Source organism: Euleptes europaea, chromosome 7 (genome assembly GCF_029931775.1).
Source record: "Euleptes europaea isolate rEulEur1 chromosome 7, rEulEur1.hap1, whole genome shotgun sequence".
NCBI classification, from domain to species: Eukaryota; Metazoa; Chordata; class Lepidosauria; order Squamata; family Sphaerodactylidae; genus Euleptes; species Euleptes europaea.
Genome location: NC_079318.1, coordinates 68,788,763 through 68,810,287, shown reverse-complemented (window position 1 = coordinate 68,810,287; position 21,525 = coordinate 68,788,763). Strand labels below are relative to the sequence as shown.

The 21,525-nt window shown below is 41.8% G+C and overlaps 1 protein-coding gene across 1 annotated transcript in view; it reads left to right on the top strand.

Moving 5' to 3' along the window:
- The first annotated feature begins 319 nt into the window (after positions 1 to 319).
- Positions 320 to 21,525, top strand: part of EFEMP1 (EGF containing fibulin extracellular matrix protein 1) — a 47,572-nt gene continuing 26,366 nt past the window's right edge. Inside the window, exons 1-3 of the mRNA XM_056852796.1 lie at positions 320 to 406; positions 3,331 to 3,379; positions 3,888 to 4,142. Of these exons, the coding sequence (XP_056708774.1) occupies positions 320 to 406; positions 3,331 to 3,379; positions 3,888 to 4,142 (391 nt within the window). The remainder of the gene's footprint in view (positions 407 to 3,330; positions 3,380 to 3,887; positions 4,143 to 21,525) is intronic.

Genomic DNA, 21,525 nt, shown 5'->3' with positions numbered 1-21,525 from the left:
TGTTTATATATTCCCAGCATCTTACTTGGGTCTTGAGCAGGTTCTCCAGAGAAGGGGTGTTTATGTTTTGTAAATAAATAAATAAACCTAAGTAATTAGGTCTTCTGTCCTACTGTCATGTTTAAATCCTGCCCTGACTATAGGAGGTCTGAAACATGAGGTGCAGAGTGCCCTTCCTCAAAGAAATTCATGCATCCATCTCAGAAATCTGACAGATGAAAGAATAGAATGTGTCTTCTGGTGGGATAGCTGTTTATTTTTTAACTCATGTAAAAACTTTTGTTTAAAAAGAATGTTTTTCTTCTTCCTTTTAAGATTCATGATGGTGGTGTTCACATTCCTTCTTTCTGCTTTGATGCTCACTACAGTACGCTCACAGGAAACAGAAGAAACAATCACGTACACGGTAAAGTTTAATGTGAAAGAGAGATCGATATTGTATGTGAGAGAGTTTCTTTTAAAAATAGCAATCCTGTGCACTAGCCAAAAGTGATTAGTGGCTCCTTTGAGGGAGCTTAGCAGAGCCTCGAAGGGGTAGCATCTTGACTGTGAAACTCCCTCCCAAGAGAGGCCTGCCAGGCTCAGCCTCTCACAGTTCTTAGGCCTGGTCCAGACATGCAGCCAAATGTGGTGGGAGAATGCTGAGGGGACAGAATGGACTGTACCACTTCAGAATATTACTCATTTCATTTGATTTTTATCCAGCCCGTTCCCTGGTAATCAGGGCTTGGGGTGGTTAACAACATAAATACAAAACAAATTAAAATACACCGGGGGCTACAGGAGAACAGTTCTGTTTTTCACAGTTCCTCTACGTTAATGATTCCTTGTACACGGAAAACTACCACACCATGTGGGAGGCTACTCTATGGACCCCTTAACCTTGTGTGCTGTTGTTTTTTTTAATTTGTAAGAAGATGCCTTTTGTTTTTAATGGGGGAGCATTAAAAATGTGGCCACCCCTGCTGCTGCAAGTGGCCCAGTTCAGAACTCTTCCACCTCACCAGGCCTTAGAAGGGTTGTTTAAAAGGCTTCTGTTCCTCCAAGTCTTTTTTGGAAAAAAAAACCTGTGGATGCCTTTGTTGGGTGGGAGAACAAGGTATATGCTTTAAATTCATTCTTTAGCTGCCCAGATGTCTCCCTTTACCTATTTATTTTATTTATTGTTATATTTTTATCCCACCCTTCCCGAGTAAAGCCATGTTCAGGGTGGCTAACAGCATAAAATAGTATACCCACTACTCCCACTGCAAACCCCCCTCATAGTGCTACCTCTTCCTTGCTTCAAATCCCTTCCCAGACCCATCCACCCTTTTCTGTGATGCCGTCAGCACAACCCCTTAATCTTCATCCCTGGTTTAAATGAAGCCTATCAGCCTTCTCTCATCCCTCACTCCCACCCCTTCTTCTCCCCCTATTTATCTCCCGCATTTTCACCATGTGGGTTGTATTCACCTTGGGTCAGGGACCTTTCTTTTTGCATATGTTACCCTGTAAATTGTCACATTTGATAATGGGGGTAACAGAATAAATAAATACCCTTCGGGGTCCAGTTCCAGTTCTCTTTAAAAACTGCAACGAATGCCCCTTTCCCTTCCTTGGGGTTTTTGGAACAACAGAAAGATCTGGTTCATTGAAAGGCATTTTGTTGGTCATGCACAGCAGTGCCGTCACACTGAAGTTAATGGGATTTCTCCAGCATAAGTCATCTGTGAACTGAGACCCCCCCCCCCCGGTGTCATTAATTGGGCGTGACTTCTGTTGTGCATTAAGCAGGCACTGGGGAGATTCAGTATGTTTGCTGTGTTCCTTTGGGCTTGGGGGTTTCTTTTCATAGCTACAGAAACTCCAGTTGTGTCAACTCTGAATGCTGTCATTCCTTCAGAGAGCTGGAATTATAATATAATTAGCTGTCCTCTTGCCCTCTTGTTACACTTGAGGCCTGTTTGCCTCCAGCTTGTTTCTGGATTTGGCAGATGGCGAGCATCACCTGTGAATAAACCGAGGGGGGGGGAGTTTTTAGTTTCTACGGCTTCATGAGTAACAAAACTGTTCAAAAACAACCGCAGCCCCAACAGATTGAGCAATGCAGCTGTCAGCAGGCCGGGACAGATCCGTAGCTGGTGCAAGCTCTGCAGATGCCTACCAGGTTACAGCAGGGATGAACTTGACTCATGATGACAAGCTGATTTATTAACTCGAGCCTTTTTTTTTCCGTAGTGCTGTAAGAACTTTGTGTTTAGCACAGCAGACTCACGCATGCCTTGTGTCGTAGGGTCAGTTCAATCCACCAGAGCTTTAAATGGGTACCAAATGCTGTTCTCTGGCAAAGTGAACAACTAGCTTATCATTGAGGTCCACACGGGGGGGGAGGGGTGTGGAATTGCAGACCTGCCAATGTTTGAACATCCACTTGATAGGCAGACGGCAAGAGTTGGCTTCAGATTTTGGGGCACCATAAGCGGGCAGAAGATTATCACTTATTTAACTAAATATTGTGTTTTAGAGATAAGGGGGTGCTACTTGGATTTTCCACTGGAGGCTGGTCCTGCGCTGGCAGTTTTGTCTGTTGCTCAACTGTACAGACTGCTGGAATACCATTTCTGCATTCTCCCTCTTGTTTAAAAAGAAAAAAAATCCCTGCACATTGAATGTTAGTATGACCAGCAGAAAACTAGGCTAGAAATCTATACCCTGACATTTGTATTGAGTAGCTGTCCACCATAAAATTCCAAAGGACTTCACAGAAATACAACTCCAAAGTTTTCATTTTTGTGAAACTGTAACAGTTCCCCAAGCCTGGAACTGGTTTAAACTTTATTTGGTCTCAGTAATCACCGTCATTAATTGTTGGATAGAGTGGGAGGTAGGAGGGATTTTTATGTATTTCTGAAATTATGCTGGGTGTCATTTCACGAAAAGGAAGATAGTTTTTTTTTTTTAACTGTCACTGAAATATCTTAGGAAGCATTTATGTGCAGGTAGCTAAGGTTGGATCTTCATGATCTTCAGGAGACACAAGAGAAGGTTCAGAGCAGAGTGACCAGCAAGATTGGACAGAATCCCAATAATCAAGGGTGTCTGATAGGCTCACAATCCAAGATGCAGACTTGGCTAGCACTCAGAAGATAAAGTAGCCAGAGTGGATTAGCAGTTGTGATACATTCTCACCGGAGGGAGAAGCAGATCACTTACCCAGGGCCCTCTAGAACCTGGAAGATAGCCCTGCATAGCAGCAATGAGAGCATGTGGTATTTGAAAATGTATTTTTTCATGAATCGTTCACTGTGTTTTGATTGTTTTACTTACTTGTCTCTGTTTTACGTGCAGCAATGTACAGATGGTTATGAATGGGATCCCGTCATGCAGAGATGCAAAGGTAACATCAATCAATATCAATATCAAAACCTTTAATGGCATAAAAGAAGCCGATTAGGGTAATACAGTACTTATCAAGTTCAGTGTAATACAGTAGTAAAATTCATTGTAAACACCAAAGTAACATCAACAATTGCAAGTTGCTCGTTCAGATATTCATGTTAGCTAGATAGAAGTACTGAGAATCTCATCTTGCATTAAGAATAATATATATTTAGAATTGAATACTTATATGTATGCTGTAATATTTTCTATTCACAATCTTTTCCCAAGAAAGAATAATTGATGGGCAGCTCCAGAATATATCCATTGGATCTGCCATGTTTACCAGTCACTCCTTTTTTAAAGAGTTCTGACAATAAGATTCTCAAAACTGTCCAACATGCCTGCCACAGCACAAATGCAGATTTAAATATATATATATATATCACAGCAAAACCACGGATATGTGCAGCCTGCCTAGAATGATCTCCTTCTGATGCCCATCTTCATGTTGTTACTAACCGCAGATATCGATGAATGTGAAATTGTGCCTGATGCATGTAAAGGTGGGATGAAGTGTGTTAACCACTATGGAGGGTACCTCTGCCTGCCTAGAACAGCTCAAATCATTGTAAATAATGGTCAACAAGAAGCTGCTCCAGAACCTACTAGCAGCCGAAATGGTAACCCCATCATTCGTCGGACTCCTCCTGATGCTCGGCCAGCTTCTACTATACAGTGTTTAGCAGGGTATCAAGAAAGTGACCACAGTATTTGCCAAGGTAAGAAAGTCATCCTATGTTGAATTTTAAATCTATGTAAAATGTCAGAAAATGCGTTTTTGGAAATGGCACCTGTTAGTTTAGGGAACGAAAAGGAGAGTAAGTGACAGACAAAGTAGTGATTACTATAGTTTTGAGTAGAGGTGGGTAGATTGCATGGCAGTGTACCCAGTACATCTCACTCACATGGCTGCTCTCCGTCATTGTGAAATTAATTCTCGAAAGGCAGCCTTCAGTCAGTGGATTCTGTTACAGTTAGTGTGGAATATGATGAGTTGCAGCATCACCATTTCCTTCTTTGTTTCTTTTTTTTCAAGAAGGAGAAAAGGATGAGAAGGATAAAGATGTGAGAGTTCTAACCTAGAACTTGGGTGGTCACACAATGAAATTGTTGGACAGGAGACTGAAGCCAGGCCCCCAAAAAAGTACTTAATTACACAGTGTATAACCCAAGTTATGGAATCTGACACTGCAAGATGTTGAGATGGCCACTGGCTTACATGGCTTCAAAAGAAGATTATTCAGATTCATGGAAAATATATCTGCTAGTGGCTATTAGCTACGCAAGCTAAATGGAAACTCCATGTTCATAGGCAAAATGCCTCTCAGTACCATATGAGGGGGGCAACAGCAGAGAAGAGCTGTTGGCTTCATGCTTTCATTCTGTGCTTTCTGAAGGTGTAAGAACATAAGAAAAGCCATGCTGGATCAGACCAAGGCCCATCAATTCCAGCAGTGTGTTCACAGAGTGCAGGATATTGCTTTGCAAGGTTCTTTCAGTTGGGCTGTTCTAATGACGTTAGACAGAAAGAGAAAGGTTGACATACAATAAAACATCACAAACAGATCCCGTGTTGCAGGCAGAATGAAAGGTGGCACCTGAGTCCACAGAGATTGAAGACCACTGCTGTAGAATGAGCAACATTGAGCTGTGTGCTGAATGAATTGATCTGTGCAAGGACATTGCCACTGATATTTAAACTAACTTCAGTGTAACATGTTAGCTTACCTTTTCATGAGCAAAGATTTAGATTGTGTACCAGAGGTAATATTTAAAAAGAGTCCCATCGTTCTTTGAAAATATGCGCCGAACTGTCCTTTTAGCACTTGGGTGTCTCTGCACCAATAGCAAAACCTGTGCTGACAAGCTACAGGCGCTGGCTGCTGCTCCAGTGCTGCTGCCCCTTGCCCCTCATCCTGTGGGGGAACAAGATGCCCTGCAGCCCATTGCCCGGGCTGCTTCTATTTCAGGCTGCTTCTCTGCTGTGAGGCGCTTCCATTCCTAGCAGCAGTTGGAGAGCATCTGTAATTGCAAATCATAGTTTGCTGCTTTGCAAACAAAAGCTGTAATCCTAAAGACACTTTCATGGGAATAAGCTCCATTGAATCACATGGGACTTACTTTTGAGTAAAACTGCTTAGGATTGCTCTCAAAAGTGCTAGTTGACTGTGTTTGTCTTGATACCTAACCTGTATCATTATCGTCATTTATTTATTATCAAATGCGTTATTTGAAATGCACTCCGTTCTAGCCTGAGTAATCAAGCCTTTAAGGCAAATGTTTGTGATTAGTGGGAATCAGAGGATATTTTGGCAGTTGATTTCTAGGGTAAAGATTTTATGCAATATGTGTAAATTCTCATTCATGAAATAAAGTCACAAGAGCATCCATTGATGGTAACTTAATTTGAGAGAATGATTGTCAGTACAGGAGATTAGCACTGCCTCAATGAATACTGGGAAAGGAACTACAGCTGTTTAATACAGCTTGTCTTAATTATAGCCACTTAACCACTATTTAATATAATTAGATAGGGAGGGTTTTTTGGTTGAAGCCAGAGAATGAAAATAATGAATAGCCCAAGTTTTGGAAGATTGGTTTGCTGACGTGTGCTTGGATCCCCCATTGGCTTGTCTTAGACAAGTGTTTATGAATCAAAAGAGGAATTTGGCTTAAAGTCTTTTCTTTCACAAAAACGATACACACTAAAGGAACAGATGTTAAAGTAAACTGTTTATACAAACAATAAAATGGGAAACAGCCTCAAGAGTTTACAGCAGTGTTGCAAGCCCTATTCCTGATTGTGCAAATTAAAAAAAAAAACATTGCTAATATCCTGGGAATTTTGGCCTGGGGGTGGTGGATATATACTCATGTGAATGTTGTTCATTAACTTGCTTTCTTTGAAACAATGTCAAACTTCAAACTGGATCTTGACAGGTCGGAGCCAAAGAACCAGAGAAAAGTCCCACAGCTCCATGAGAGAGCACATGCTTTGCACACAGAAGATCCAAGATACAGTCCTTGAAATCTTCAGTTAAAAGGATCTAACCCCCAGACCCTTCTGGTTTGTGTCAGGATCAGGCGTCTGAGCTGTAGGGCTAAGGCCTGACAGTTGGCAAGCTGTTGGGGTAGACCATTTCAGACTAGAAGGGCAAATGATCTGACAATATAAGGCAGTTTCATAGGTTATATTGAGTTTGTGTGAGGTGAGTCAGAGAAGAACATGCTCAACCCAAACAAAAAGATGAGACAGTTTGTCTTCTTTCTTGTTTTCTTTCACAAGTCTGTGAGTCTTGTGTTTTCCTAAAGAATCCTGAGAATTGTAGCTTGGTAAAGGTGATGAGAATTCTGTTGAAGATCCCTGCCTCGATCCCATCTTAGCTCTGCGACCATTCATAGGATAAAGGGAATAACTGCAAAATTGTACTAAAACTGCTCTGTAATACAAATGAAAAGCCTACATTTGCAGGTGCTCATTCACATTACAAATGCCTGTCTTCTACTTCCTGTTCCACCCAACCAGTGATCACACGTTCATTTAAGTAGTATGCTACCGCTCCAGTCGTTGATTTAACTTTTTTGTGTGAAGGTATGTCTCTACAATATGTATGACACTTTTGTGAACATGCTGCTTTATTTGAAAAAATCCCCATTTATGACATAGATTCTTTCTAATGGGGACATAACTAGGGCTGCCAACCTCCAGGTTGTGGCTGGAGATCTCCTGCTATTACAACTGATCTCCAGGCAACAGAGATCAGTTCACCTGGACAAAATGGCCACTTTGGAAGGTGAACTCTATGGCATTATACCGCATTGAAGTCCCTCCCCTCCCCAAACCCCAGCCTCCTTAGGCTTCACCCCAAAACCCAGAGCTGACAACCTTAGATGTAACTGTAATTGTCTTTTTTCCTAATCATGCTAACAAAATTCAGTACAACTATTACCATTAAAATTGATGCCTGGTTTTGCATCAGTTGCTTATACATGGTATACAAGAACCAAAGTGGGTAGTATTTTATGTGGGTCTAGGACAGGAGTCTCCAGTGGGGTGACCATGGGTTCCATGGTGCCTACCGGCACCTTTTCTGGCACCCACCAAGTGTTTTTAGGAAGTGGGCAAGGCCAGGTTGGGCTTTTGCCCAGCAAGGCTTCTGATTGACTACTAGAGATCTGATTTTTCGAAAATGTTGCTTTGGCAGGAGCTGCTACCACAGCACAAGGATCTGCACTGTGTTACTGAAGATAAGCTGTGGCAATCATTTTGTGGCTGGCTCCACCTCCTGCAGCAGCCATTTTGTGGCAGCCATTTTGTTTCTGCTCATGTCATGTCATGTCATTTTGTTTCTGCCTGTCAGAATTCCAAATGTGCCCACAGGCTCCAAAAGGTTGGAGGCCTAGACTGTGGCCCCTCTCCTCCCCACCTGGGGAGGCGAAGGCTTGGCCACTGGTGGCCAGAGGGCCCCCCTCCGGTACCACCTATTCACTCCTTGTCAGAGGATGTAGAATGGTGTAGTATAGCCTGATCCTGTCAGATTTTGGAAGATAAGCAGGGTCGGTACTTGGATGGGAGACCCCAAAGGAAGACTTTGCAGAGGAAAGCAATGGCAAACCACCTCTGCTTAATCAGCTGCCTTGAAAACCCTGTGGGATTGCCATAAGTCGGCTCCAACTTGACGGCACTTTACACACACACGAAACCGTAGTTCAAATCCCCAATTTTGCCATGGAAGCTTACTGGGTGACCTTGGTCACTTTCTCTCTGTCTCTCACCTATCTCACAGGGTTGTTGTAACGATAAAATGGGTAAGGGGGGACGATGTATGCTACCTTGAGCTTCTTGGAGGAATGGGGGGTAAAAATGTTTTAGATCGATAAATGCCATAATAAAAAGAAACGGAACAAATGCAACAAAAATGATGAAATATAAATCCGAAGCCACTTGGCATGCCCTCCTTGGTAGAAAGGGGCAGGGTAAATAAAATGAAATGCTTTTAGAATGTATGTTACTTTTCAAACTGTCATTTCAAGGCCAGGGAGAAGCAGGGGATGTTGTGGCCCTGAATTATTTTATGAACATTTGTGTATGTGCATGTTATACCATAAGAGTAGGGTATGGAACAGACTATTTTAAAACAATTATAAGATGGTTGTTATATGATCAGTGGCTCTCTTGCATCCCTGAAATTTTATTTATGTTTTTTTAAAATATGTTTGCCACTCCTGCAGTCTTCAGAGCTGTTTTGTATAATATGTACTCAAATGCAAGATGAGGTTTTCCAGGTATGCCAGAAAAAAAGGGGACACATCTTAAATTGGCATACAATTTACAGTTATGTCCCCTACTAAAACCTTTTTTGTATAACATTTGTGGGGGGTGGGAGATCATCTTACATTCATGGTCATCTTCCTTTTGAGTAAATACGGTGTTAGCAAAGTACATAAGATCACAATAAAAATAAAGCAGCCAAAAAACAAACAGTAAAACCCAAGCAGTTTAGCAAATAATCAGTTAAAATCAGTCATGGAAAATAATTTTCTGGTGATTAGAAAGTATAATATAGGTACCTTCCTAATCTGTTTGAGGAAATTCCATACACAGAATACCACACCTTTAAAAGATTATTTGCAGTTGACACCAACCTGATGTCTAATTGAACACATTCCTACTGGAGAAGATGTTTTTCCAAGTATCCTGGTTTCAAGCCATTTTGACCTGAAACAAGAAGTACGGAACTGCTGTACTGAGTGTATTGCAGTGGCGAAAATAGTTTGTGAACTATAGTCATACTTTACAACTCCATTGTGTATTGACTTAATTGCTGTTAAAAGAACATAGTTTACAGGATAAACGGCAACAGGCTGTCCAGGGAATATCCAATATATACATGCAATCACATGTGAGCTTATTTTCTTATTCTTTTAATTGAACGTGTCATCCAGCTTCGTCTGATTGCCTACAGATGTATGATATTTTCATTCTAAATTCTGAGAAAGCTATATTCTGTTTTCCTTCTTTAACTGTGTTGAGGGATTAGAATATTTTCCCTTTAAAACTGTTTTATGATCACAGTACCTCTAAGAGAGATCCTGTGAATTACAAAGGATTTGCAATTCTAATAATAATGTTGAGTCTCTTTCTTTTGATTTAGTACATTCTGCAGGGTGCAGGTATAGAGACATACTCAGGAGAAAGCAGGAACAAAGAGAGTCATTCTCATACAGAGATTCCATATGAGTCCAGGCTCCGCAGTGGATGCCTAGATTTCCCCACATGCAAGTATAGTGCTTCATGCATCTGGAAGTGCTCTCTTCATTGAAGAGAATGGAAGAGCCAGAGTTTAGTGTGTGTGTGTGTCCAGCTGTCTTTTGAGATGGGCTGAAATACCTCTTATACTTACACTGTCCCCAACGTAATTTTATCACTAAAATGGTATAAACTAGATTACTGTAGTCTGTGTTGAACAACCCTTGGTGATTGTTCAGAAACTTTACTGGATACAAAGCACAACAGCCTTTCTCCACCCAAAATGGATTAGGAATACATTACTATGGGGGTTCCTCATCCAAGCAGGCTTCCTGTTATCTTACAGACCAAATCAGCTGCTGGTTTTGGCTCATAGCCATTAAAAGTTGGGACCAGTGATAACTTGCTGTAAGAGAAAAAGATGGGGCAGAGAAAAGAATAATGTACATAACTTACTTTGCTGTGACTTTTCACTTTTATGTCTTTGGGTCTGATGTACATTTTTTTCCCTATCCAAACTTACCTTTCTGTCCCCTCGTGCTGTATGTCTGTCAACATTCTACTCCTGATAGAATGAGCACTTGTAATGTTTTACATTCCATGACAGCATGGCAGCTAAACCAATGGCTAAGAAAGCTCACAGGTAATAGTGTTTAGACAGTTATCAGTCTACTCATATAAAGTTGTGTATAGATAGCATTCTGGCCCTGTTCTTTGGAGAAGACTTTTATCTGGAAGCCGTTTTAGCAATTTAAATGGATAAGAAGAAAATTACTTTCAGGCAATGAGGAAAAATGGCTTGTGTGACTGTATGAAGCTGCCTTATGCTATCGGACCCTCGGTGTTTCTTGCAGTTAGGTCTTTTATGCATGGCTGTTTCACTCGCCATCATCCCTCCGATGACTTTGGGTCTTTGTGCTGATTATGCATGCCATTTCCGAGCATCAGAAGTCGCCTTGCCCTCCCTCTGCGTTTCCCCGCATTTTGCCTGTGTTTTCAGAGACCTGTTTTATCTCAAATTTGAAAATGTGGGCAAAACATGGGGAAAACGAAGTGACCTCCGATGGTCAGAAACGGCATGCATAATCAGCACAAAGACCTGAAGTCGTCGGAGGGGTGACAGCAAGTGAAACAACCATGCATAAAAGACAGTAGCAGTGGCTCTCTAGGGTCTGATTGGAAATGCTAAGAAATGACCTATATGCAGACTGTATGTTCTACCACTGCGGCATGGCCCTCCCCTGAAGGCTTGAATTTGGTAGGCTATAGATATTCAGAATAGGTATGTTAAGCACATAAGAGTTTCACTCTACCTTATTCACTGTATGTTTTGACTGAACTAAAAATATAAAAGGGGATTTGCAAATTATAGAGCGATTGGGTAGTATGGCCTCCATGTGGTGATTATAAAATAGCTTCTATACTAATTAAAATTTTTGTGTTTTATTTGCTGCCATGTTGTTGATCCCAAACCCTCAAAAGTGGGTTCACTTGTTGTAAGTATAGTGGGGAGATATCCGATTTTTGTTATGTATAATTAGACAGCAAAGTGCTTAGCTTTGAAGCTCAAAAAAGACACTAGGGAAAACAACATATGTTAGACACCTATTTTTGTAAATTATATAGTGCTAACAGGATAGTATATTCCCGAGGGCTTGCAAGGTCTTTCTACCCATAACGCAGTGCAAAGTTCTCTTAAGGAAGTGTTTGTTGTTGTTTTTAGTACTAACAAGTTAGGGCATACTGACACTAACGAATTAGAATAGTTTCATCATCGTTTCCTCTGTCTAGGGAAACTTTGGAAGAGCATTTCTGTGAGACGGGAAGCCACAGCAGTGACGCTGGCAGTAAACTTGTTTGTAATGTAAATCCTCAAACTCAAGATCGGGCTGAACAAGATTGTATCAGGGATGTTTTCATAACAAGAACTTCAGTCCACCTCCACCAGGAGCTCCTGCCTTTGGATTAGGCCAAATTCATGGTTCTTAAAAAAGGTGCCTTTGAGGTTTCCTAGCCTGAACCATCACCATATCCTTCCAGATGTCTTTCTTTGGGCAGCTACATGAGTGAAGATGTTCTTGTCCATCTGCTTTTGCATTTCTGCTGTAATATCCAAGGAGCAAATGCATATTTCCCTTCTAACCTTCCGGTGCATGAGCCTGTTTCCGCCAGTGGGAAAATGCAAGAGTTTGCTTTGGACCTTATGGTGCTGTATGCAGTACAGCAGTAATATCTGCAATGATTCACTGGTACATTACCAAATTGTGTAGAGTAGCTTTGTGCAACTACTAACTAGCTTTGTGCAAGTACTAACTAGTATTAGTATTCCATTGACCTCAGCCCCGCCCACATGCCATATACGGTTAACAGCGCTTACTTAACTTTTAAAAGAGTTGTAAGTATTAGTTTCTGGACAAATACCCATGCTCATCTACTGTAGCAGAAAAATAAACAGGGGTCTTGTGGCACCTTAGAGTTGGTCTTAGCACTTAAAATGCTACGAAGGAGCCAAACTGGGCACAGGAGATCTGTGATTACTCTCTTGATTTTTTTTGTACTTACTTTAAACTCAAGGGTAGCTGTCGGAGTTATGAATTATTGGAGTGGGCAGGGAGTACTTCTCCCATGGATTGTTTTTCTAATCAAAATAACCCCCTAGCTGCTTTTCTCTTCACAAGGGAAAAGATACACCCACCCATTCACATTGCCCATATGGAAAAGCGACTCGATGATGCAGTTTTGATTTGGGTGAAGTACACCCTCTTATTCTGCTGCTGCACACATCATATTTGCAGGCCCACCCCAAAACATTGCCACAGCCCCCCCCCCCAACCACGGCTGCGCTTCCGTTCTAAAAAACAAAACAGAAGACAGTAGACTGGGCTGGTGTCTCCTGTGTCTGGTTTAAGTTGCCCCGAGTTGCATTAGTACATGTGCATCTATATTGTATAATCCAGACTTTGGGCTTCTTTTCAAATGTTATTAGTAGTTAAATCCATTCCTCCATATATTTGTACATAATTGGATAGGCAAACATTTTTCTCACACAAGGAAAGATTGAATTCTTGGCATTCCTTATCTGTCAAAAGAAATTACTTGGCTTTCTACAATGGTGAAATTTATAGCTCATTAGTGTATTTCATGTGAGCACCTGCCACTACAAGGATAGGTTGTTCAGTGTGGATCATTAAAAAAAGTAATAAAACAACAAAGAACATTTCAACCCAATTGCCATCCATCCAGCATTTAAAAAAACATTAATTTATTAAATTTGTAAGTGACCCATTTCAAAGGCTCAAAGCAGGTTATAAAATGCTTTATTGCGATTAAAATTTGACCCTTATACCATTTCTAGTCCTGGTCATGCAGAGGCAATTCAGACATGAGTTATTTTAGGACTGTACCAGTTCACAACCAAGGTAGTAAGACAGTGGTCACTCCAGCTCTCAGTTGTGTTGTAAGCTTAAGCAGGTGTTTGGCACTGCATAGTGAATGGGGTCCATCCTGACCTCTGCCCTTTTGAAGGACTGCCTGCAAAGAATCAAAAGAAACACAAGGACAGTAATCAGTAATGTTCAGCAGTACCAATAAACAGCACATGGGTTCAAGCAGTCTGCACATGGTTTGAGCTACATATTAGAGAGCGTGGCACCACCAGGTGTTCCTCCAGATCCTATATCTTTCCCCCCCCCCTTCCCCTTGCAGGCTGCTACCTTTTGGAATTTACATGCAGTTTGTACAAAGTGCTCCCTTTTAGTGAAAAGTGCCCTTTCTCTAGAGTCCCCGTCACCAAATCCCTTCCCCCCCATGTGCATTCTAAGTGTGCACATCATGAAGTCAGATAAATGTAGCCCCATGCCATTCACCCTGTCTTCGGAAGTATCAGTATCCTGGCTGGGATTTATAGAGAGCTTAGGTGTGCTGTGATTGGCTTCAGACATTGAGAGCAACCCTAAGCAGAATTCTGTTCAGTGGTGCTTAAGATCCAGGAAAGCATCCTTAGGATTGCATTGTTAGTCACTGTCCTAAGCTGCAGTGTGTGTGTGTGGGGGGGGGGGGGGTCTTTGGTTTCCAGTCCAATTAAGTAGTTGTTTATGCTTACACCTTTTTTTTTTCTGGCACCAGGAGCAAGATATGAGGAGCCTTAGAATACTGACAAGGTCCCATTCCTTCCCCAGCATGTCCCTGGTTGCTGCCCATTCCAGAGCTCTGCTGGGCTATATTTATTTATAGGTGCCTATAAGATGTTGATTCCATTTGTAAACACTTGGAATTCAGCATATGCTCTGCACCAGGACCACAAGAATGTTCCAGTTTTTAAATAACTGTTGCACAATTTTCATGCTTGCCATAAATTGCCACCTGATTTTCCAAAGCCAGTGCTCTTTCTTTTTTAAAAAATCAATGCCAAACATGTACAGTGGCTTCCGTTACATTGAGCCTGGGGAAATATAACCACAAAGAGGCATGCTGCATGTGTTACTTGCAGCAAGTACACGTGTCAGTTTGCCCAGAAATTTTGCCATTTTGAGGATGCTGAGAAGAAAATGAGACTCAAATATCAGAAGTCAGTTCACAGTTCAAATGGTAAATGAGTTTGCTCCATATATCAAGGGAGGGGCCATAGCTCAGAGGTAGAGCATCTGCTTTGCCAGGTTCAGTTCCCAACATCTTCACTTAAAACGATCAGGTAGTAGGTAAAGGTCCCCTGTGCAAGCACCAGGTCATTCCTGACCCATGGGGTGACGTCACATCCTGACGTTTACTAGGCAGACATTGTTTGTGGTTTGCCAGTGCCTTCCCCAGTCATCTTCCTTTTACCCCCAGCAAGCTGGGCACTCATTTTACCAACCTCGGAAGGATGGAAGGCTGAGACAACCTTGAGCCGGCTACCTGAAACCACCTTCCATTGGGATCGAACTCAGGTCGTGAGCAGAGCTTGGACTGCAGTACTGCAGCTTACCACACTGTACCCGAGAACCTGGATAGCCCTGGCCAACTAAGTTCCTGCCTCTTTTTGTAAAGGTATCTGTACCAACATCCTGAAGCAGGTAGAGCAATCTGAGACCTTCCAAATCTAAAGAAGCCTTGTAACTTTCTATAGTGACCTAGTGGGGCCCACTAAACCACTTTTTGCTCTCTTCCTGGACTTTCAAAACCAGTGGGCTGTCAAGTACCTGGCACATGTTTTTATTTGATGGGCTACAAGTTATGAAGGCCTACCCCAGAGGAATGGGGGGGGGGGGGAATCATATGTGTTTAAGCAGAAACTTTCATGATCTCAGGATGTCCCGTTGTCAAGAATATAAATTTGTAAAAAGTTTTCAAGAATAGGGTTTCAGTACTTTGGTACATTAGGACACTTATAACTAGATGAAAATAGATTTAGTGAGCAAATTTATTTCCCATTCATTTGCTTGGTGTTAATGGCATGGAACCAAAACTTTTACTATAGAGAACTGAGTATATTGTTTTATTAGGGAGTATTTACCCAAGAAATTTTGCGAACCCATTACAATTCAAAGATGTCCTAGATGCTGACAGGAATTTCTAATTTTACTTTTATAACTTATCTGCATAGTGTCAAATACTGCTTGCATGGCATTATCAGTAATTTTTAAACAAAATTTATACCCTGCCTTTCTCCCTCATAAGGGCCACTAAGGCAAATAACAAATTATTTAAAAACTACATTTTAAAAACAATTAAAACAAACAAGAAACACATCATAAAATCAATTAAAACCAGAGCTAAAATACATACAAAAACATGAAAACAATTAAAACATTGGGCAGGAAGGAGGAATCACTGAAAGAATGCCAAATGAAACAAAAAAAATACATATTTGGCATTTTAAGGCAAGTTATTATAAAGATTGATACAGTATATTAGTGGTTTTCAAAGTTCTACCTTTAGGGAAACCCTTTCCATACCATCTCATCTGCCAAAGAACACTTGCAGTTTAAACGGAATTCTGGAGCATGGTGAATATGCTGTGTTTGCTTAGCGCACTGCCGAATTGTGGGGCTTCACTTTTGCTTCACTTGAACTGAATGTGATAGAAGCTTGTCATCCATTACCCATCTCCTTATGTAGAGCCCCTAAGAAGCTTCCAAGGAACCCCAGGTTTCCCAGAGCACAATTTGAAAATGACTCTTGTGTAGTAGCACAGGTACATTGATTGTTCCACAGCCCAAATTTATCATTAGTGTTTATGGAGGAAGGCAAACAGTGTGGGGAGAGGTGCCCACTGATCTTGTGTTTCTCTGGGTGCAGATCTTGCATGTTTCTGGTAGTAGGTGTTCCTACTTTGAGTTTATCTGCAATTCCAAGCTTGAAACCTAAACAAGAAGCAAATGACAATCCCTTGATTAAAGCTTTCAGTTGTGGGGTTTTTTTAATCTTGTAAAGTGTGGGATCCTGTACCGCAACCGCAAGTAAAATTGCCTTTTTTTTGTTACCTAAAAGAACATTAAAAAAAGAGAACACCAGAAAGGGGAATCACCTGACTCCAAGGCCTAACTGATCTGAACAAACGGAAAGATAGAACATGAATATATGAAACTTTTTTATACTCAGTAAAATTGGATAATCTAAGTTAGCATTGGCTAGTCTGACTTGCACTTCTCTTAGGTCTCAGAGGTTTTTCACAGCTCTGGGTCCCTTTTAATTGGAGACACTAAGGATCTCTGTGCAAAGCTCTATCCTTGTGGAAGTAGCTCCCAGTGTATTGTGTGAGAGACAGAGTGCAAGTGGAGAGACCTAACACATGCCAGAACAGAAGGATTAATTTGTTGCAGCAAAAAGACAAGTTGATGGTGGCAGAAGCTTCCATAGGCAAGAGCCTACTTCATCAAAGAACTTGGAGATACTTCCAGCATTTTTGCTTCGTGTTCTTTCCCACTGTTCTCACCTGCCTGTCACAGATCTTTGGAATTTGTGCGCAATAGTGTGCACTTCCATTTGTTTTTGTTGGCAACCAGCGAGCGTATTCTACTGTACACCAACAAATGTGTGTGTGTGTGTGTGTTGGGGGGTTGTTTTGGTGAAAGTCTTGCTGTTGGTTTCACTTGGCAGAAGTGAAATCAAGAATAAATCTGTCTCTGTTTCTTAGGTAAGCTCTTTGGTATGAGCAGCCCTGACTACTGCTGAATGCAAGAAAAGATGCTGGTCCTTTTCAGACTGAGAGACAATTTAAAAATTCAGAATAAAGGAATTGTCTTGCTAAATCAAGCCAAAATCCATCTAGACCAGCATTCTGTTTCCAGCAATGGCCAGTCACCCCCTGGGAGCTAAGAAGGTGGTAGCTTTTCCTTGTTCTTCATCCTTAGCATCTGGTGATTAGAGGTGCACCACCTCTGAACATAAAGATTCCATTTACATCATGTATAACTCTCACAGATACACCTATTTTCCACGAATCTCTTTGAATCTGCAGTCCTGTCCGCATTTATTCTTGAGTAAACCCCATTAAACTCAGTGGGACTTACTTCTGAGTCAACATGTTTGGGATTGGGCTACAATCCTTTCTTTCTGTGTTATGTGTGGAAGCTAAAAGCTGCCACGACCACGTCATTTGATGATGAATACCTAGTTCAATTACATGATTTTTTTGTCCTGTAACAATTGCTAGTTAATGTTATTAGGTCATCCCGTATGTTATAAGAAAGGAGAAGAAATCTCTCTAGTCACTCTCTCCTCACAGTGTACAACTTTGTGAATGTTTACCGTGTCTAACCTAAACAGTCATCTTTAAAGCAACCCTAATAACTCCAAAGCCTTCCTTATTGCTTCTACATTTTAGTTGGTTTTTGTTGTACGCTTCAGGCCAAAAACACACCATTTTGCAGGCTTCAAGATTCACCTGCAAAATCGTGGCATAGTTCTGTGAAAATCTATATGGAATTCTACTGGCTTTTTTCTATAAAATCCTTTTTTATTCTTTTTTGGGCCTGCTGTGCTGGCAGCAAGCAGCTCTGGAGGCAGCGTGGCCGCACTGCCTCTGGCCACCGCAGACACACACACCCCCAATAGGAATGGGCTGCCGGTCTCCTTCAACAGTGAATGTGTCTTGGTCCCATTTCTTATTGTGCAGAGTACCTGCCTATTCAGAAGACTGTAATAGAGAATCACACAAGTATTTTGGTGGGGGGAAATAGTTGCATCTTGCTGGCTAAGCCCTTCAAAGGCATATTTTGAAGCTGGAACAGCATCAGGAATCTACTTATTTACTCAGGGAGTTGTAGAGATTTTAAAAAGTAGCTGCTGCCAACAGATAGCATGACTACAGCTGGAAAACAATATCCTCATTGAGATAAGGCTTCTGCTTTTGATTGCTGTCATTGACCTCAGCTTGAACTTAAAATTGCACTTGTGGCCTGGCAAACTCTGAACCCAAAAAGAGTTCTGCAAATGTTCTTGGAGGGAAAGAGAGAGCGCTCATTCCCTTTTTTTGCTCTATATCATTTGGTTTTACTAAGGGGCCATTAACAAGATAACAATAGTTTATACCAGATTATTTAGTCAGCAGCAAATGTCCAACTCTGCTTTTACCCTCAGCGTTTCTAACGCACATCTGGAGCATTGGTCTTAGGGTTCCAATTTCTGGGGCATTTCCAGACTGCAAATTTAAACTGGTTTAAATTAGTCCCTCTGCCTCAGGGAATGCTGGGCATTGTAAGCGGGGGGTGGGGACACTAGAAAAACCTACCCAAGGTTTGGTGTTGTGTTTTTGTTTCTTTGTTAACTGTATTTTGCTTGTTTATATTGTTGTTTGTTTAAATTGAGGGTTTTTGTGAGCTGTTTTTGGGCCCCATCACAGAAGAAGCGGGTTGCCAGTTGTACAGTCTGAAGAAGCCCTTTGACTTCAATGCACTTAGAAAGGTGTAACTCCGCTTAAGGTTGCACTGTAAAGTAAGCAAATAAATAATTAGGACCTCTAATGAAGAGTTTACTGCCTTGTCATCATCACCATCCAGTTCTAAGGATTTGGGAGGGGAAGAGGAGCCATGATGAACCTCCAGGTAATAGCTGGAGATCTCCTGTTATTACAACTGATCTCCAGGCAACAGAGATCAGTTCACCTGCAGAAAATGGCCATTTTGGAAGGTGAACTCTAAGGCATTATACCTCATTGAAGACTCTCTCTCCCCCCCCAACCCTCCTCAGGCTCAACCCTCAAAATCTCCAGGTTTTCCCAATCTGGAGCTGGCAACCCTATATAAAACTGATTTGTGTTGATAATGTTAGGAAGGTTTAGTGTTAGACTATCTTCTGTACTTCTAAAAGAAAATAATAAGCAGGTAAAGCTTTTCCCATCACTGGGTGTGTCAAGTCGCTATTACAGGTGTAGGACCTTGGAAGGCTTGGTTATGAGACCAGTCAAGGAAAAAGTGTTTGGTGGATACAAATGTAATGGAAATGATCACTGTATCTGAACAAGGAATATACAAGGACAGTGGTTAGATTTAGTGTTACACTTTTACTTGTAGATATATTTTTAGATACAGGAGCCTCACCTTCAGTCAGAAATGGTATAGAACACTCTAGCACCTAGGGTTGCCAGGTCTGTTTTTGCCACCGGCAGGATATTTTTGAGGAGGAGCCTGAGGAGGGGAGGTTTGGGGAGAGGAGGGACTTCAATGCCATAGAGTTCAATTGCCAAAGCGGCCATTTTTCTCCAGGTGATCTGATGTCTATCGGCTGGAGATCAGTTGAATTAGCAGGAGATCTCCTGCTACTACCTGGCAGTTGGCAACCCTACTAGCACCTCATTCTGCTGTATGCGTAAACAGGCCTGAAATACTAGCTCTTGGAAGAAGTGAAGTGCTGTCTCCTTCCCCTTCCCCAGAAGGTAGCAGCCAACTGCTAGGAAGAATCAGGGATATCCCTGGACAATCTATGGATGCTAGACTTTGGTCTTCCTTTAGGTTCAGCAAGAAAGGTGGACAGTAAATAAAGTAAATAAATAGAATCATAGAATTGGAAGGTACCACCAGGATCATCTAGTCCAACCCCCTGCAAAATGCAGGAAATTCACAACTATCTCCTTCTCACACACACCAGTGACCCCTAAGCCATGCCCAGAAGATGGGAGAAAAACCCTCCAGGATCCCTACAATGAGGCCTGGAGAAAAATTGCTTGCTGACCCCAAAGTCTTGATTAGCATTACCCTGGGCATGTAAGAAAGGGCTACGAGAGCCAAACACTGATGCAGTCCTTCCTGCCCTCCCTCTTTTGATCTGCCTAAGTTCACAGAATCAGCATTGCTGACAGATGGCCATTAGCCTCTGCTTAAAAACTGCCAAAGAAGGGGAGCCCACCACCTCCCGAGGAAGCCTGTTCGACCGAAAAACCGCTCTAACTGTCAGAAAGTTCTTCCTAATGTTTTGCCAAAAACTCTTTTGATTTAATTTCAATAAACTGCCTGAACCTCCTCAAGGAAAGGCCACATCGCACTGTGATCTTTAGAGCACATACCCTGAACACAAAAAAGTGTTATGCGGCATAGCTAACTACCCTGATGTTCAGACAGAAGGGATGATTAAAGCATGGCACAACAGTGTATTTTGGCAGCCTCCGAGGCAACTGATTACCAACAGCTCTGATATTAGCCTGGCCCAAAGAAGAATGAGATGGCTGGAATTCTTTTGTTTCTTCATTGAACTTGTATCCCACCCTTCTGTCCATGAAATGGACTGCCAGGACAAGTGATAGCAATCAAGATTAGAAATTATAACATTTATTTACAATAAAAAACAAAGCGGTTGGCCAGCAAGTACCCTCACAACACATCATAAAACCACCGACATTAAACATCAATAAAAAGCGCCATAAATTAGTCCAACCATGAAACAATAGGCATCACAAACGTTCTGTCACATATGTGTGGAACTCTTTCCTGAGGAAAATTCATCTTTCCTGTTCTTGCTGTCATTCTGTCACATTCTGTCATTTCTGTCATTCTGTCACTGTGACAGAATGACATAAGAAACAAGAAAGGTGAATTTTCCTCAGGAAAGAGTTCTAAAGCCACGGCACTGCTTTCCCTCATAGTTATTCAACATACTTCCAATGGTGGGGGGCACATGACCTCTGAGGTTGATCTCAGACCCTGGGCAGAGCTATATGAGAGTTTCTAGTACATAGGAACTTTGCTGCTTCAGGTTACAGATGGGGAATTATATTTCTTTAGTGCACCAGTGTATTTAAAAACCCTGCAAGTAGAAAACTATCCACACAGGGTCCAGGGTGTGAACTAATTAACTTTCTCATTAATGCGCCAATTCTTTAACTTGCAGGTGGGAATGTGTACATGGAAGACAATACAAAAATGGCATCCCTTACCTGTAGTCTGAAGCACTATAGTCCATTCTGCCACCCATTCTGATGTATGTTTAAGCCAGGCCTTTGCACTGCAAAACAATTCAGTTTTGATTTTCTGTGGCAGTGTTTCTGAGACTGGCATGCAGGGAGCGTTGCAGGTTTGCGAGGGTACTTCAGGTGATCTTCAAATCATTTGCAAGGACAAAGGGCAAGCCCTTCTCATTCACATCTGAAGAAGAAGAGTTGGTTCTTATACCCCGCTTTCCTCTACCTTTAAGGAGTAACATGAACACCTGAAGCTGCCTTATACTGAATCAGACCCTTGGTCCATCAAAGTCAGTATTGTCTACTCAGACCAGCAGCGGCTCTCCAGGGTCTCAGGCAGAGGTCTTTCACAATACCTACCTGCCTAGTCCCTTTAACTGGAGATGCCAGGGATTGAACCCAGGACCCTCTGCATGCCAAGCAGAGGCTCTGCCACTGAGCCACAGCGCCTCCCAATTTTACAATCACCTTCCCTTCTCCT